The 1080-nt window shown below is 41.0% G+C and overlaps 1 protein-coding gene across 1 annotated transcript; it reads right to left on the bottom strand.

Moving 5' to 3' along the window:
- Positions 1-5: 5 nt before the first annotated feature.
- Positions 6-959, bottom strand: LOC107125275 (olfactory receptor 10AG1-like). The gene has a single exon (XM_015428718.1). It carries the CDS (start codon positions 957-959, stop codon positions 6-8), a length of 954 nt encoding a protein of 317 aa, XP_015284204.1.
- Positions 960-1080: the final 121 nt, after the last annotated feature.

Below are 1080 nucleotides of genomic sequence, written 5' to 3'. Positions count from 1 at the left end.
TCGTCTCAACAACCCTGTGAGATATAACCAGGCTGACACTTTCTAAACATTTTTTTCAAGGAAACCTTAACTTCTCTATTTCTCAGACTATAGATGATGGGGTTAAACATAGGAATCAAAATGGTGTAGAACAAAGAAAGCAGCTTGTTCACAATCAATGTCTCTTTTGACCTGGGACTTGCATAGACAATAGTTGCTGAGCCATAGAAGAGAGATACCACAATAAGGTGTGAGGAGCATGTGGCAAACACTTTCTTCTGACCCTCAACAGATGGCATCTTCAGAATTACAGAGATGATTTTGACATAAGAGGCACAGATAAGGCAAAAGGGGAGGATTAGGATAAGAGCAGTGACTGCAACCAGGTAAACTTCACTTGCAAAGGTATCTGCACAGGCCAACTCCAGCACAGGTGGGATATCACAGAAGAAGTTGTTAATTTCACGAGTGCCACAATAGGGCAAGGTAAACAGTAGGTATGTCTGTCCTATATGGACAGGCATGTTGATGGTCAATGACCCTGTAACAAGTCCTAAACAGAGTTCTTTGTGCATTATGAGTTTATAATGCAGAGGGTTACATATGGCCACATATCGGTCATATGCCATGGCAGCCAGAAGGAAACACTCTGTGCCTCCAAGGAAAATTATGAAGTAGATCTGGGCAGCACAGCCAACAAATGAGATGGTCCTGTTTTGTGCCACAAAATTGACCAGCATTTTTGGAAGGGTGACTGAGGTGTAGAAGATCTCCAGAAAGGCCAGGCTCTTCAAAAAGAAATACATTGGGGTATCAAGGGTAGGATCAGTCACTATAATGTAAATGATAAGTCCATTTCCAGCTATGATGCTCACGTAGATCAGTAGGAACACCACAAACAGCAACATCTGCAGAACTGGGTGGTCAGAGTATCCAACAAAAATGAAGTCAGATAATGCAGTGTGATTCTCTTTTATCATTTTTGCTTGCAGCTGGTATAGAACAATGACAGGAAACAAACATTGGTAATTGATATCTAATGTTTATTATCTTGATTCATCAAAGCAATTATTAAGGTCAACAGTGGGAGGGCTTCTAATG

The sequence above is a fragment of the Gekko japonicus genome, unplaced genomic scaffold, assembly GCF_001447785.1.
Source record: "Gekko japonicus isolate JY-2015 unplaced genomic scaffold, Gekko_japonicus_V1.1 scaffold34454, whole genome shotgun sequence".
NCBI classification, from domain to species: Eukaryota; Metazoa; Chordata; class Lepidosauria; order Squamata; family Gekkonidae; genus Gekko; species Gekko japonicus.
Note: the sequence above shows the minus strand (reverse complement) of the source record. Positions and strands in the feature narration are given on the sequence as shown.

Coding starts and splice junctions, on each gene's coding strand:
- LOC107125275 (XM_015428718.1), bottom strand. CDS start 959: ATGATAAAAGAGAATCACACTGCATTATCTGACTTCATTTTTGTTGGA.